At 36.6% G+C, this 15,170-nt stretch overlaps 1 protein-coding gene and 3 pseudogenes across 1 annotated transcript; 2 read left to right on the top strand and 2 right to left on the bottom strand.

Moving 5' to 3' along the window:
* Positions 857-5,737, top strand: LOC104725050 (elongator complex protein 3-like). Its single transcript, XM_010443647.2, has 9 exons — positions 857-1,378; positions 1,880-1,949; positions 2,034-2,206; positions 2,514-2,688; positions 2,853-3,019; positions 3,094-3,313; positions 3,416-3,520; positions 5,215-5,367; positions 5,452-5,737. The coding sequence occupies exons 1-9, from the start codon at positions 921-923 to the stop codon at positions 5,608-5,610; spliced, it is 1,680 nt and encodes a 559-aa protein (XP_010441949.1). The 5' UTR covers positions 857-920; the 3' UTR covers positions 5,611-5,737.
* On the bottom strand, positions 6,041-7,675 carry LOC104752169 (annotated as a pseudogene).
* LOC104752159 lies at positions 7,768-9,631 on the top strand (annotated as a pseudogene).
* Positions 9,956-11,168, bottom strand: LOC104752147 (annotated as a pseudogene).

Raw genomic sequence — 15,170 nt, 5'->3', positions numbered from 1 at the left:
CTATATCATATATTTTGGTGGCAGTCCTGTGTCTTGGTCTTCAAAGAAGCAACGAAGTGTCTCTCGTTCGTCCACTGAGGCTGAATACTGAGCGGTTGCTAACACCGCATCAGAACTTAAATGGATATGCTCCTTGTTGACTGAGTTGGGTATTGAACTTCCGTCGGCTCCGGTAATATACTGTGACAATATTGGGGCAACCTATCTTTGTGCTAACCCTGTTTTCCATTCTAAGATGAAACACGTCGCGCTTGACTATCATTTCGTTCGCGAAAACGTTCAGTCTGGTACACTTCGTGTGGCTCACATTTCGGGTGATGATCAGCTCGCTGATGCTCTTACTAAACCACTACCACCACCGCGCTTCACCGAGTTAAATTTCAAGATTGGAGTCAAGAAACTGCCTCCATCTTGAGGGGGCGTATAGAGTAGAGAAGTATAGCTAAGGCTAAATATGTAATTAGTGTTGTATAAAACCCTTATGCACATGAGTATATATATTGTAATCTCTGAATCAATACACTCAAGCCTTTCCTTACATCCGGAAGCTATCTAAGCTATTGTATAAAGTCATCTTGAGAGGGATTTAAGAACTTAAAACTCCATGTGGGACGACCACTCTCGAGAATTTGTAAGTTTTAACTATCTTCACCAGATTCATAGAGTCACTCTCTAAGATGACTGCCTCAAAATCAGCAAGCTAAAAAATGATGAATACGAGAAGTGAGACAAAGTAAACTCAAAACGCAGCCGTTTAAAGGGGTTGGGTGGATGACCCGATTAATGAGTGGGTGGGTGACCCGATTAACTGCCCAGTTGAACAGCGCAAAACGAGGACGTTTAAAGGAAGTCACTAAAAACAACACAAAATCTGCGTAGTTTGTCTGAGGTTTTTCGTGACGTTGGCGACGGCGGTAGTGATGAACGGCGAGTTAAAAAAACAACCACGGCCAGGTCGCGGCGGCTTTCAGGGCCGTGGATTGACGGAGGAAGAAGCTCGAGTTCGCGCCATATCGGAGATTGTCAGCACCATGATTGAGCGCTCACACCGCAACGAGAATGTTGACCTAAACGCCATTAAAACCGCCGCTTGCCGAAAATACGGCTTGGCGCGTGCGCCGAAGCTTGTTGAGATGATCGCTGCGCTTCCGGATTCAGAGAGAGAGACTCTTCTCCCCAAGCTCCGTGCCAAACCGGTTCGAACGGCTTCAGGAATCGCCGTCGTGGCGGTCATGTCGAAGCCTCATAGGTGTCCGCATATTGCTACGACGGGTAATATTTGCGTGTATTGTCCCGGTGGACCTGACTCTGACTTCGAGTATAGTACTCAGTCTTACACTGGATACGAGCCTACCAGCATGCGAGCTATTCGAGCTAGGTAAAGAGTCTCCTCTAAGTTATCAAATTGATAATCGTATAGTGAATTGAAATCGGATCAGAGCCTGTTCGATTGATCGAGGAAAGGGTTTATGGGTTTAGGGATTAAGTAGTTTTGGATCGGAGTTTAAACTTAGATGTTAGTTGCTGATAACGTGTAGGTAGTTTGTGGAACTATGTTGTGTGGATAGCCTCATGAGAGCTTGGATTGGGAGCTATTCTTAGGATCGTTGTTGTTTTAGTCTTGCTTGATATTTTGGACTGCAGTTCTAAGATTGTAGATGAAAAGCAATATTTATGAATTCAGAGAATGTTCTAGATTATAGATGAAAATGTAGACTTGCTTGATAGCAAAAAAAGGATACAGAATTCTTATGTGGAAGTTTCCAGTGTCCCAAACGACCATGATTAATTTATATATCGTTCTGTCTGCTGATTATGTGATGAGGATTTGAGTTTCATGTTTAAAGGGATATTTATAGAACCCTGTTGATTGTTTTAGGTACAATCCATATGTTCAGGCAAGGAGCAGGATAGATCAGCTGAAGCGGTTGGGTCACAGTGTAGATAAGGTAAGAGTTTTTCTTGTTTTCCTAGTAATTATTTCCTTTTTACCAGTCTTCAGCGCAGATCATTACTCCTGATTCGAATGATAGGTTGAGTTCATTTTGATGGGAGGTACCTTTATGTCGCTGCCTGCTGAATACCGGGATTTCTTCATACGGAATCTTCATGATGCGTTATCAGGACATACTTCTGCCAACGTTGAAGAAGCAGTTGCTTATTCAGAACATAGTGCAACTAAATGCATTGGCATGACGATTGAAACGTGAGTTTTGGGTTGAAGTGTCTTTCTCTGTGAATGCATTTGATCATGTATTATATCTTTTTTCTTTTCTCTTAAAGCTTCCATAGTGTCTATATAATTATTTCATTGTTCTTTTGTGGCACTTAATGGAAATTCTTAAGTTGAGTGGAACTATATCAAACATCTGATACCATATTTTTGTGAATCGGTTCATGGTATTTTCATTGATTATTTGTAACGGATCGTGTGGGAAAGTGAGTCTAATCTCTAATTTCTGAAGATTCGAATCTCGGAATACATTCCCTAATCTGTTTTACAAATTCATCAGGAGACCAGATTACTGCCTTGGACCTCATCTACGACAGATGCTGACATATGGTTGCACCAGGCTAGAGATAGGTGTCCAGAGCACATATGAAGATGTTGCTCGTGACACAAATAGAGGCCATACTGTTGCTGCGGTGGCTGACTGCTTCTGCTTGGCTAAAGATGCTGGCTTCAAGGTATCTCTTATAGATTAGTCTTTGAATAATATGTTGTTGTGCTATCTCTTGGCAGCTTTCACCTCCTATGTTCTTCATCAATTTCCTTGAAACTAATGAGCCTTTCTTTATTTGGTGAAATTGATATATTTGTGTTCTCACTCCGTTTTTATGTTTGCATGTAGGTGGTTGCACATATGATGCCTGATCTTCCTAATGTTGGGGTTGAGAGAGACATGGAAAGTTTCAAGGAGTTTTTCGAGAGCCCGTCTTTTAGAGCCGATGGGTTAAAAATATATCCCACCCTTGTGATTCGTGGAACTGGCCTTTATGAATTATGGAAAACTGGGAGGTACGATGTTCTTGTATTTAACGAAGAGTGCATGCATGTCACAACAGAAAAGCTTAAATCTTATTGATCTGCAGGTACCGTAACTATCCACCTGAGCAGCTTGTGGATATAGTTGCAAGGATTCTCTCCATGGTACCTCCGTGGACACGTGTTTATAGAGTTCAGCGTGATATTCCTATGCCTCTGGTTACATCAGGGGTTGAAAAGGGAAATCTTCGTGAACTAGCTTTAGCCAGAATGGATGACTTGGGCCTTAAATGCCGTGATGTTCGTACTCGTGAAGCTGGAATTCAGGTCAGGATGCCAAATGTTGTTTCTTTCTTTTATTATTATTATTATTATTTTTAAACTACTGAATTTCAATAACTAATATGTGCGTATATGGTCTGTGTGCAGGACATTCATCACAAAATTAAGCCAGAACAAGTAGAGCTTGTGCGTCGTGATTACACTGCCAATGAAGGTTGGGAGACATTCCTTTCTTATGAAGATACACGCCAGGTACAAACTTTCATAATCTCTCATCCTCACCTCTCACAGCATAGTGCCTAGGATTTTAGTGAAGGAATTATTACCCTATCTGTCTTACTTTTGTTACGGATGAATATGCCTTCTTATCTTGTTTATCAAGATCTCATACTGCTTGTCTCTCATTGGACACAATAAGTCATGTTTAAAAAAAATAGATGTTTTCTCAATGGAGAATTGTCAAGTTTAGGTAGAACGCAGAGTGCATTAGTTCTCATGGCCTTCTCCGAATTCATAAACTTATAGGACTAAGCATGTGCCTTATGTAGTGGTGTATACAGTGAGTATGTAGTTTGTATCAAATATGCAAGAAGATCTTGTGTCAGATATATAGATTGAGAAGGTGATTAATTTGGTATCCATAATTTCATTGGCATGCACTAAGCCAAGACTTTCATGAGAAACTTGAAAAGCTTTTTCCTTCCAAGCCTTAAACCTGATTAGCAGTTTTAGAATATGTCANGCACATATGATGCCTGATCTTCCTAATGTTGGGGTTGAGAGAGACATGGAAAGTTTCAAGGAGTTTTTCGAGAGCCCGTCTTTTAGAGCCGATGGGTTGAAAATATATCCCACCCTTGTGATTCGTGGAACTGGCCTTTATGAATTATGGAAAACTGGGAGGTACGATGTTCTTGTATTTAACGAAGAGTGCATGCATGTCACAACAGAAAAGCTTAAATCTTATTGATCTGCAGGTACCGTAACTATCCACCTGAGCAGCTTGTGGATATAGTTGCAAGGATTCTCTCCATGGTACCTCCGTGGACACGTGTTTATAGAGTTCAGCGTGATATTCCTATGCCTCTGGTTACATCAGGGGTTGAAAAGGGAAATCTTCGTGAACTAGCTTTAGCCAGAATGGATGACTTGGGCCTTAAATGCCGTGATGTTCGTACTCGTGAAGCTGGAATTCAGGTCAGGATGCCAAATGTTGTTTCTTTCTTTTATTATTATTATTATTATTTTTAAACTACTGAATTTCAATAACTAATATGTGCGTATATGGTCTGTGTGCAGGACATTCATCACAAAATTAAGCCAGAACAAGTAGAGCTTGTGCGTCGTGATTACACTGCCAATGAAGGTTGGGAGACATTCCTTTCTTATGAAGATACACGCCAGGTACAAACTTTCATAATCTCTCATCCTCACCTCTCACAGCATAGTGCCTAGGATTTTAGTGAAGGAATTATTACCCTATCTGTCTTACTTTTGTTACGGATGAATATGCCTTCTTATCTTGTTTATCAAGATCTCATACTGCTTGTCTCTCATTGGACACAATAAGTCATGTTTAAAAAAAATAGATGTTTTCTCAATGGAGAATTGTCAAGTTTAGGTAGAACGCAGAGTGCATTAGTTCTCATGGCCTTCTCCGAATTCATAAACTTATAGGACTAAGCATGTGCCTTATGTAGTGGTGTATACAGTGAGTATGTAGTTTGTATCAAATATGCAAGAAGATCTTGTGTCAGATATATAGATTGAGAAGGTGATTAATTTGGTATCCATAATTTCATTGGCATGCACTAAGCCAAGACTTTCATGAGAAACTTGAAAAGCTTTTTCCTTCCAAGCCTTAAACCTGATTAGCAGTTTTAGAATATGTCAAGACTTTGACATTTTCTTGGATTTACCCATCATTTTAATCTTTATGGATGCAGGACATTCTTGTTGGGTTGTTACGTTTGCGTAAATGCGGGAAGAATGTAACTTGTCCAGAACTCATGGGAAAGTGTTCTGTTGTCCGGGAGCTTCATGTATATGGAACGGCTGTACCAGTTCATGGTCGAGAGGCTGATAAGTTGCAACATCAGGTACCTGATATCTAACTTGAATTTGACACTCAATTATGGAGTTATATTCTAATTACCGGTTTTTCTTGTGTGTCGAATATGCAGGGTTATGGTACCCTTCTAATGGAAGAAGCAGAGAGGATTGCTAGAAGAGAACACAGATCTAACAAAATCGGTGTAATTTCTGGTGTAGGAACTCGGCATTACTACAGAAAGTTAGGTTATGAATTGGAAGGTCCTTACATGGTTAAGCATCTTCTTTGAAATTATGTTACTTCAAAACCAAACTTGCGAACCTGTATGTTGAACTAATCACTTATCCTTGTCAGTGGTATCATTTTTGCTTTCTAAAAATTTTATAGTCAAGTTGAAAAAACGGCTGATTCCTATACGAACTACGGTGATCTTATATGAATCTGTGATGCATACACATTGCAACTCTTTCAAGCACTTGTGTTACTGAACTAAAAATCACCACTTTCACTTGGTAAGCCTTGTAATGGACTACAGATTGTTGGATACACGTAATAATCAAAACCATTTTTCACTTAAAAGGCTTGGACTAATATAACCAATTCCACTTGGTAAAACGTCTAATTATAGAGACAGCAAAAAATGTTCACATCATCTAAAACATCCAAAAGCTGCATATTAACCAAATTCTATGTAGACTGACTTGATCCTTCGTTGCTGTCTAGAGCAATGGACTCAGACTCATCCACAACCATCTTTCTTTTAGGATTCTTCTTACTTCTCTCCTCATGGAACTCCACAGAAGAAGAATCAGGGTTCGTACTAACAAGGAGAGTGTAAAAGAGTATGTCAAGATCAGAAATGCTAGAAAGGTAGCCATATTGTAGACCCATTCACTCACTACTCCTTCTGGTTCATATCTACCCGTTACTAGAGATAAAACCGTCTTCCCAATGGGAAAATCTTCAACATCTTTATTTGCAGCGCATATGTCAACATCTTTATTTCCGAATCCTCCCCGCGCAGAATGTTTCCACAGTTCAAGTTCCCATGACTGACGAATTCCCTGCATTCTGTGTGGAGGTAACAGAGAGCTTTAGCCACGCTTAAGTAGGTTTCAGTTCTTATTCTCCAAGTTAGTTTCTTGCTTCGTCCAGTATTGACCCGTTCTTAGCGTATTCGTACACTAGAAATCTCCTGCCTAGCTCGCAGCAATAACCTTCAAGCTTCGCTAGGTTCTTGTGATGCATTGTACCTATCTTTGATGCAGAACTCCTAAACTTCCTTTCTTCTGTTAATGTCGCTTCCATTTCTTTAACCGCGCGCAACAAGTTCATTCTCCGGCATATCGTACCCTTTGAATATGATCAAAGTTATGATCAAAGTTATCAGTCATGGCCTTTATCTCATCGACAGAGAAGATCATCACACCTTTTGGGTTTGCAGCTTTGGAGAATGGATCAGCTTTCTTCTTAGCTAGCTGCTTCTTCCTCTGGTAGATGTACACAATAACACCAAGCTGAAACCCGAGAAACAGAACAAGTGTAGTAGAAGTTGCACCGATAAGACAGATACTGTGAGAGTTCGTTACAGTCACTGGTGATGACTCTTTAGAAACATTTGGATTAACAGCAATGGGGTCCAAACATGTTTTAACATATGATATCGAACTCAGAGATGGATCAGAGTAACCGCTGATATATCGGGTCAGCTTCATGCGACATTAAGGATCCCTATCGTTCGTGTAAGTGACTGCAGTACAAGCAGAATCCTCTGAACACACCTTCTTGCATCTCTGGGAACTAACTCCAGAAACAAGAGAATCATTAGCAGGGTAGATTTCCATACAACTCCAAGTTCTTGAATTTAACCATGGAGAAACCAGATTTGCAGCTTGGCTTCTGATAAGGCACCAAGCATTTAGGATCCGAGAGCGATACAAAAGCATTAAAAGGGCAAGTGCACTCGGAGGATCCAGAACTCTTAAAGGAACAAACTTGTGATCCACAAGTTGCGAAAACACGACACAGATTCTCAACAGTTTGCCAAACCGGTTTCCAAATCTTTGAATTCTCCTCGTTCCACGAGTACATTCTCAGATTACCATCCCGGTCAAGCCTGAGAAACCGGAACACCAATCGCTTGTTGAGAATTAATTTGTGTTGTAATCAGTTTAGGTATATAATTAATATTGTAAATTAATTGGTAACATTCCTTTTGCTTTTCCTTTTTTTTTTTTGCAGTTATTGCTGTGATATTTAGAAACTTCTACTAGTAGAAAAGAAAACACAAAACGTAAAATAGAAAATAAATATGCGATTAAAAAAAGGAAAACAAGACCTAAGTTTGACCCCATCGTTACAATATCTATATAAGGTGCTTTCTACTCTCTCTCTCGTTTCTCTATTTCTCTATTTCTCTCGCTGCTTTCAATCTCTTTGTCTCTCGTGTAAGAAACATTATGCCGTCGTCGTCAAGCGCGTCTGAGTTCACAATGAAGAAAGGAACAAAACGAAAAATCGAAATCAAGAAACGAGAAACCAAACAGCAACGAGCCGTGGCTTGCTCTAAACGCCGTCAAACTGTCTTTTCCAAAGCCGCCGATCTCTGTCATCTCTCCGGATCCAACATCGCCGTCTTCGTAACCTCTCCCTCAGAGATGTCCGACGTTGTTTACTCCTTCTCCGGCTACTCTTCTGCCCAAGAGATCGCTGATTGTTACCTAAATCGCAAGCCACCTCCTAAGATTGAAGTTAAACCCCAATCGAAGCTAGGGTTTTGGTGGGAAGACCCTGATCTATACCATTCTTGTGATGATCTCTCTGAGTTAAACATCCTCGAGGATCGTTTAGAGAGAGTGAAGAAGCATATGATGGCGTGCCTTGAGAAGAAAGAAAAATCGCAATCTGTTTCTAATTACTCGGAACAAAACCCTAGCAGCACTTGTTCTCTCGACGAGGATTGTGATCGATCTACTTCGCATGTTGCTTCTGGTTTCGATCTAAACTCTAGCGCCTCTGACCTCGAGTTTTGCAGCGAATAAACCCTAGCTTTTTTCCATGGCGATACTTCTCGACTCATCACAAGTTGCTTCTACATAGGATCTTATTCTCTGTCAACTTCTCTCTTAAATTCCCAATTCTTTTCTCGTATCCCCTGTTGTAATATTGAATTTTTTGTAAAAATATTTTAAATCCAAAATTTAATAAAACCCTTTAACCCTTTATATCTTTTAGTTATTTTACATATTCTACCATATTTTGACTCGGATCACTCATCTAATTCTGGATCCAATTACCTAAAAGTATTTAATAGGTTGATACAAAAGCATTAAAAGGGCAATAGCAGAGCATAGACAAAAAAAAAACCAGTAACCATCAACCAATGAGCCTTTCTTTATTTAGTAACACTGTTATATTTTTTTCCGTACTCTGATTTTCTTTTTGCTTATAGGTTGTTGCCCATATGATGCCTGATCTTCCTAATGTTTGGGTTGAGAGAAACATGGAAAGTTTTAAGGAGTTTTTCGAGAGCCCATCTTTTAGAGCAGATGGGTTAAAAATATATCCCACCCTTGTGATTCGTGGAACTCGCCTTTATGAACTATGGAAGACTGGGAGGTACAATTTTCTTGTGGTTAAAGGAGAGTGCATGCAAGCATAAAATCTAATCGAATTTTTCTGCAGGTACCGTAACAATAGCGGTGTATACTGGGAGATTGTCCATTCTTTTATCAAATACGTACTAAGAGATCTTGTGTAATATATGACTGAGAAAGTCATAATTTCATTGGCATGCACCGAGCCAAGAGTCTGATGAGAACCTTGAAAAGCCTGTCCTTTCAAGCCTTAAACCTGGTTGTCAGTTTTAGAATCGGTCAAGGCTCTGAAATTTATAACGAAAAGACCTATCATTGTTGATGCAGGACATTCTTGTTGGGTTTGTTACGTCTGCGAAAATGCGGGAAGAACGTAACTTGTCCAGAACTCATGGGAAAGTGTTCTGTTGTCCGTGAGCTTCATGTATATGGAACGGCTGTACCAGTTCATGGCCGTGAGGCTGATAAGTTGCAACATCAGGTACCCCGTACCCGAGATTTAACTTGAATTTATATTCTAATTATCGATTTTTTTCTTATGTCTCGAATTTGCAGGGTTACGGTACCCTTCTAATGGAAGAAGCAGAGAGGATTGCTAGAAGAGAACACAGATCTAACAAAATCGGTGTAATTTCTGGTGTAGAAACTCGGCATTACTACAGAAAGTTAGGTTATGAATTGGAAGGTCCTTACATGGTTAAGCATCTTCTTTAAAATTCTGTTACTTTCAAAATCAAATTTTCGAACCTGTATGTTGAACTAATCACTTATCCTTGTCAGTACAGTGGTATCAGTTTTGCTTTCTAAAAATTTTATAGTCAAGTTGAAAAAACGGCTGATTCCTATACGAACTACGATGATCTTATATGAATCTGTGATGCACATACATTGCTACTCTTTCAAGCACTTATGTACTGAACTAAAATCACAACTTTTAAAAGGCTTGGACTAATATAACCAATTCCACTAGGTAAGCGTCTAGTAATAGAGACAAAGCAAAAGATGTTCACATCATCTAAAACATCCAAAAGCTGCATATTAATTATTAACTAAATTCTAAGTAGACTGACTTGATCCTTCGTTGCTGTCTAGAGCCATGGACTCATATCCTTCATCTAATGTGTTCCTATTCTTTGGTCTTATATACTCCACCCCTACATTACCACACTTCCTCGAGTTGTGTCCAACTATACCACATCTGCCACAGCGAACAATCCTTCCCTCTCTGCCAACTTTGTGTTTCTTCTTTGGAGACTCATCCACAACCAGCTTTCTTTTAGGATTCTTCTTACTTCTCTCCTCTTGAAACTCCACAGAAGAATCAGGGTTCAAACTTAACAAAGAAAATGCAAAAGAGTATCGATAGATTATTGCAAGAGAAATGACACAAAGGCAGCCATATTGTTAGATAAATTTAGTGCTAAAAGTAACTGAAAGAAATACTTACTCCATATTCTCCAACTGATAGTCTTGCAGCCATGAACACTGTTCATCATTTTCCTTTTTGATAATCTCCAACGCTACTCCTTTTGCCTTCCGACACTGGTCACGCGAAGCAGTTAAATTCCAACGTTGCTTTATTTGTTCTTGAATAACTTTTGGTTTAAACTTAGGATTACTCCTTATCTCGTTTAGAAACAGCCTAGCAATTACAGCTTGATTCAACAGGTTGCTATATCCGTTCCTTTCACAACGATGCTCGTCGTGATACGCTTTTATCATCCACTTCCCAACTGGTTCCTCGAAAGAACAATAAATTCTCCATGGGCAGTCTCCTTTCATCGCACACTTGAGCTCAGACTTTTCGTTTCCCCATCTTGAATACTTGACATTCCATCCTTCATTCAACACATAATCCACCATAGCTTCTTTAAACTCTTCCAAAGTGTTAAACACTTGTTTTAGTTTTAGCTCGCCACTACACCTTTCGTATTGCTCTGTTTCAATATCCGAACTAACAGGTGTATCTCGGTAATCATCATCATTCTCCTCCTCCTCTTCATCACCAAAGCCAGTGACTTTACACTCAATCAGATTCTCTTCATCAAACTCAACAGTTCCATCATCATGAATAAATGTCTTATGTGAAACGTCTTCTTCACTTGATTTAACATTCACACCATCATCAGTATCAGAACTACATAGTCAAACAAAACAAAAACAAAAACTCGTTTAGGCATTTAATCGAACACATAGCATGCATATAAGAACTGTACCCTAAAAAACAATTTGTTTCATACAATCTCTGCATCCCTAAAACTAAACACTACGCCACATACTTGCATAACTCAATTCCCTGTATTCAAGATCGACCCAAAATCAACGCATTTTACCTCAATTTTTCTCTACTCTTATGGAATTGAGACTTCGAGATTCACTTTGTCTGATTCGAAATCTCGCTTCTCTTCTTCCTAATTTCTCAAATCGTCACAAAGTTCTGAGTTTTGTTTGTCTTTTGATTGAGTTTTTTTGTTTCTACATAACTAAAACGCCGTTGTTTTGAAAACCAAATGAAGCGTTTAGTTGGTCTGAGTTGATAATACATTAAAACCATAACTAATATTCACTATAAATTAATAAAAAAATTTGATCCTGAGTTTAATCAGTATAAAAAATAACACAATTTCATAAAGTAATAGAATAATATTTTTTTTTGAAAATCCTATGTAAAAATATGGTTCCAACAATATCATAAAATAATAATGATATAAACTATATATATATATATGTATAAAGATGTAGTGAAATATGACTCTATTATTGTTTATATATTTTTGAATTTGCATTCTAGTTGGAACTCATATCTATATAGTTATGTTAATTAATAATAAAATTATATATAACAAATATTTTTGTAAATGTCACTAATTTTTGTTCACTTTTATTTATTCAGATCATAAAATGTCAAAATATATAATTTACTTAAATATAATTATACATACATATTCTCAAATTTATTTATATTTTATTGTTCAACTTTGATAATAATGTTCTTTAGAACTTTTGAGTATTCAAGATTAAAAAAAACAATTCATTTGATTTAAATATATAGATGATGAACAAATAATGTACCAATAATAATAACATATGAGAATTAGAAAAGTGGAAAATATGCTTATTAATATATTCTCACATTTTTAAGAAATAAAATCGTGAGGAACATTACTATGGTAATAATATGGGATGTTACAAACAAATATATTTCTATTATTAATTTTTAACTTATCGGTATTTTTAAATAGTGGGCATTAAATGTGTAATGCAATATGATTTTATATATATTTTTCCAAACTTTTATATTTATAATTTTCCAAACAATAAAAGTAAAGCTTATTGAAATATTACATATTAAAAAATATACGTGAATATGTTAGAAAACAATAAAACATCGAAAGTACATACATATATAGAGATGGATTTTTTCAACTTCATTCTCTTGTTGTGTGATGATTGAAATTGATGTTTATGAAATTTGATCCCATCAGAGACCAAAGGACCACCTATTCTGCTGGAACTACTCATCAACAGATTTGGTGAGCGCAGAGTCGATACAATCTGGATGGGAAACTGAATATAAACCGTTGAGTGCCTGGCACTTGTATACTGTATGCCAAACTGATCTGATGGGCAGAGACAAAAGAGCACCTAAGGATCATGTCTGCTATGGATGTAAATCGTATTTTGCGTTACAATATATTTCGAAGGAGGTATTCAACTTAATATTTTAAGGATTTTGTAGGATTTTAATATTTTAGAATTTTGAAAGATTTAGAAAGACTTTTAGGAGATTTGATTGTGTTTTAAAGTTTTTTTTTATTTTTCTAAAAAAGAAATGAAATATGATTGTATGAGATTTTATTAGTAACTTTGGGTGATTTTTAAATATTTTACAATACAAAGAAAGAAAATTATATGCCAAAAATATAAAATTATGCTCAGAGAGTCTAAATCTGAGATGATCCCACAATAACATATTTGATTGTTGAGATTTGAGTTTCTAATTAAAACCTGCAACAAAGAAAAAAAAGCTTTAAGTGAGATGAAAAGAGAGGAAGAAAAACCTAAACCAAAAAAGATGAGCAAAAGGAAGAAGAAGTTTCGTGATCTGAGTTTTCAATTGTGGTGTGACTTTCTGTAGAAATTTGTGAGCCACGAACATATTGCATTCCACTTCTTTATTTGTGCTTTTCATTATCATGATTCGTTTTGTTTGATATCTAATGATCAGAAGCTAATTATGTTCCTGTTGTAACATATATGGATTCTAAAAAGAACAGCCCATTAATTTACCATGATCCGATATACTTTTACGACGATGAGGTATACTTTGCGCAGACACAGAGGCAAATTGCAGTCCAAATAACAAAACGAGCTGAGGTATTCTAGTTAAACTGAACCTTGAGATTCAAATTAAGAGGGAGAAGAGAGAGAGCTTACTGAACAGAGATGGTGGTTTAATTCACAGGAAGAGACGAAGCTTCAGGAGGTGACTGCTGATCGGCGGAGATTAGAGCTGTCGTCGGAATTGATCTTTCATCGACTGTTTTTTTTTTTAATCCTTTAAAATCCTACCTCAAAAAGGTAAGATTTTGTTACTCATATTTGTCAACTAAAAAACCAAAAAAAGTTTTGCAGAATCATTCAAAATACCATTTTTAAAAAATTTGTAATGTTTTGAATAACACTAGATTTTAAGTAAGTTTTATAAATCCATGATTGAATAACAGGAGATTTTAGATTATTTTAAATGATTTTACATAAATTTTAAGTTGAATAACATAGGATTTTAAAAGATTTTTTAAAATCATGAATTGAATAACAAGTGATTTTAAGAATACTTTAGAATCTTTCAAAATATCAAATTGAATACCTCCCTCAAAATATTTTGGTATCCCGCCACCAGAAGAAGAAGGTCAAGCTGAGTTTTGTTGCCGTCAAGAACCATTCCCTCCCGCCAGCTTCGGTGAATTCAGGATAATCATCCTCCTAGTGTTCAACTTAAAGAAGAGACTAATCATGCTGCTATCCTATGAAAGAAACCGAGAGAATTTGAGATTTTAATAGCTAGGATTCGAGAGAGATTTGTACCTCATCTTCTTTCACATCTTCTTGAGATTTCATCTTTAGATTTCACGAGAAAAAACAATATAGGGTTTAATGGGGTGGGGTGGGGGGGGGGCGATTTTTGGGGAAATGTTCGCAAAAATAAATCTTCTGAGTTTTGCTTTGTGTTTTTGAGTTTTGTTTCTACCTAGCTCAGACGACGTTGTTTTGTAAACTCAAAACAAAGCCGTTTTTATATATGAGACCCTCTTAAAACGTTGGTGGTTTGTGATGCTTTTGGTCCAATGGGCTATTTTACCGATTGTTGATATATGTTACTCAAAATAAAATCAAGGCATTTATGATTTCGGTTTATTCGGTTAAAATGGTTCCATTTTTGATTTTTGAAAGATTCTAAACCGAAATTATCCAATACTATTATTTGGTTCGGGTATCGGCTACTTCCGATATTCATATCTTCATCGAGACTAACCTATTCTTTTTTTAAAGTTAAATTTCGGTTTAAATTTAAATAATACAGCTAATACGTTCTTAACCCGGTATACTAGTTTCGATCCTAAATATTTTTGTTTCTAGGCTGCTATAAAAAGAAAAACATAAGGCTTGGGCCAATCCTAGTGACAAAATGATGAAACGATAATGAACGTCACTTTCTGCTTTGACGTTCGCAAGACTACAGATGCTTAGAATCAGAAACGGGTAAGCGAAAGCTTATGAAAATATCAATTCAAATTTTTTTGGATAATTAAGGCCATAAATGGTTAAAAAACTGATTTTTACACCATTTACAAAAAAAATCATGTAAACTTTCTTTTTTCAAAAAGATAAAAAAAAAATCTGTTTGCGTTTTTTCAATAAAAGAAATTTAACTCATGGACTGCAGTTATGTTATTCACCAGTTAGCCAGCAGTTTTGTTTCCAATTATTTACTAGGTAAAACCATTTTTCTGTTTATTTTATTTTTAAATAATGAGTTAGTAATCAACATACTTTTTTTTTAATTGTTCATATTTCTCACAAATAGTTTAATTTTCAAATGTGTTTTTTAAAGATAATAATTACTTCATTAATTTTTCATACGTTATAAAATAATGAGTTTTTATGAAAAAAACAGATTTAAAGAAAACAGAACAATTTTAGTCAAATTGAAAATTTCATTTTATTTTTTAATTCAATAATATTTGCTATA

The sequence above is a fragment of the Camelina sativa genome, chromosome 2, assembly GCF_000633955.1.
Source record: "Camelina sativa cultivar DH55 chromosome 2, Cs, whole genome shotgun sequence".
NCBI classification, from domain to species: Eukaryota; Viridiplantae; Streptophyta; class Magnoliopsida; order Brassicales; family Brassicaceae; genus Camelina; species Camelina sativa.
The sequence above is the reverse complement of the archived record's forward strand: the minus strand, read 5'-3'. Positions and strand labels throughout refer to the sequence as shown.

Excerpts from the sequence above, each read along its gene's own strand:
- LOC104725050 (XM_010443647.2), top strand. The coding sequence starts at position 921 with ATGAACGGCGAGTTAAAAAAACAACCACGGCCAGGTCGCGGCGGCTTT. Across the intron at positions 1,379-1,879 it reads ATGCGAGCTATTCGAGCTAG|GTACAATCCATATGTTCAGG; the intron begins GTAAAGAGTCTC and ends TGATTGTTTTAG. Across the intron at positions 2,689-2,852 it reads CTAAAGATGCTGGCTTCAAG|GTGGTTGCACATATGATGCC; the intron begins GTATCTCTTATA and ends GTTTGCATGTAG.